This window comes from Glycine soja, chromosome 6 (genome assembly GCF_004193775.1).
Source record: "Glycine soja cultivar W05 chromosome 6, ASM419377v2, whole genome shotgun sequence".
NCBI classification, from domain to species: domain Eukaryota; kingdom Viridiplantae; phylum Streptophyta; class Magnoliopsida; order Fabales; family Fabaceae; genus Glycine; species Glycine soja.
Genome location: NC_041007.1, coordinates 20,395,277 through 20,396,679, shown reverse-complemented (window position 1 = coordinate 20,396,679; position 1,403 = coordinate 20,395,277). Strand labels below are relative to the sequence as shown.

Sequence of the window (1,403 nt, the reverse complement as noted above, 5' to 3'; positions counted from 1 at the left end):
AATAAAAACAAAACCTCTTAGCGAAACAAATTAACCAAGAACACTTCATGATACTAAAATAAGCACTTGTGTCTTTTCTTCCTTCATAACATCTTCACAATTTTGTTAGCGCGTCATCGAAGTTATTATTTGTGTTTGGTACAACATATTAAATTCATGTGTGTTTGATTTCACTCAGGAGAGTTTTGGATCTGCGTCAATCCAAACATCTTGTATTCATGTATTGCACGTCCCTCTTGCATTGTTGTTTTGTCGATTACATTGAGAACAAAATGTCAAAGCTTCAGGTGAATAAACTGAACCAACTAAGAGAAATTTGCGCAACATTCTACATGGATTCGGATGGCAGCCTAACGATTTTGGAGCTAGCTGCGCTCCTTCGGTCAATAGGGCTGAATCCCTCGGGGGATGAAATCCATGCCTTGTTGGCCAACATGGACTCAAATGGCAATGGCTTTGTGGAGTTTGATGAGTTGGTGGATGCAATATTGCATGACATAAGTGCAGAGATTTTGTTGAAACAAGAAATGCTATTTGGGGTGTTCAAGTGTTTTGACCGTGATGGGAATGGTTACATAACGGCAGCGGAGTTAGCAGGGGCAATGGCCAAAATGGGTCAACCCGTTACATATAGAGAGCTCACAGAGATGATCACAGAGGCTGACACAGATGGTGATGGTGTGATTAGTTTCAATGAATTTGTCACTGTGATGGGTAGGTCAGCCACTCACTTCTTAGGCCTTGCATTGTTGTAACCAGAAGAAAACCACGTACGATTTTGCGCATTAAAACATGTTTTTGTCCTTCATGTTGTGCTATAATGGCTTCACACAAAAAGGAGAGGACGGATTCCTTCACTAACATGTAGATTAATTCTTTATTATTTTCTTCTTTAATTTTTCATATTTTGGGGTTGTGTAGCATTTGTATTGAGGGTTGTTGGGGATTTATTTTGTTAACGAGAATTTGAGGGGAATGATCTTGCGTTGTAAAAAAATGAAACAATGGAATCAAATATTGATATTTGTTTTGTTTTGTTTTTACCTACAACTCGTGTCCTATAGTATCTTTTCAAACATTGATGACTATTAAATTATTTTTGTATATCATCATTGAACTCATATTTTATTTTCTTTTTGTGCCAGAAAATATATTCTTATTTCAGCTAGCCGTTACGGTTACTCTTCCTTTTCCCTTGTGGACCGTTTGAGGTGGATGATTTTCAAGTTTCATCAGACAAAAATTAACATGTTTCCAGTCTGCTAAACAAATATGCCTAAATATGTAGGGTTTCCAAATCTTATTTTCAAAATCCAATGTATTGGGATAAAAGTTATGTTAAGTTAATTTTTAATTTTTTTAATTAGCTGAAAAACTTATTTGATTGTTGTGTAAATATGTAA

General features: G+C 35.8%; 1 protein-coding gene across 1 annotated transcript; it reads left to right on the top strand.

Annotated features, from left to right (window-relative positions):
- The first annotated feature begins 272 nt into the window (after positions 1-272).
- LOC114415967 (probable calcium-binding protein CML15) lies at positions 273-755 on the top strand. Its single transcript, XM_028380835.1, has one exon. The coding sequence runs from the start codon at positions 273-275 to the stop codon at positions 753-755; it is 483 nt and encodes a 160-aa protein (XP_028236636.1).
- The last annotated feature ends 648 nt before the right edge of the window (positions 756-1,403 follow it).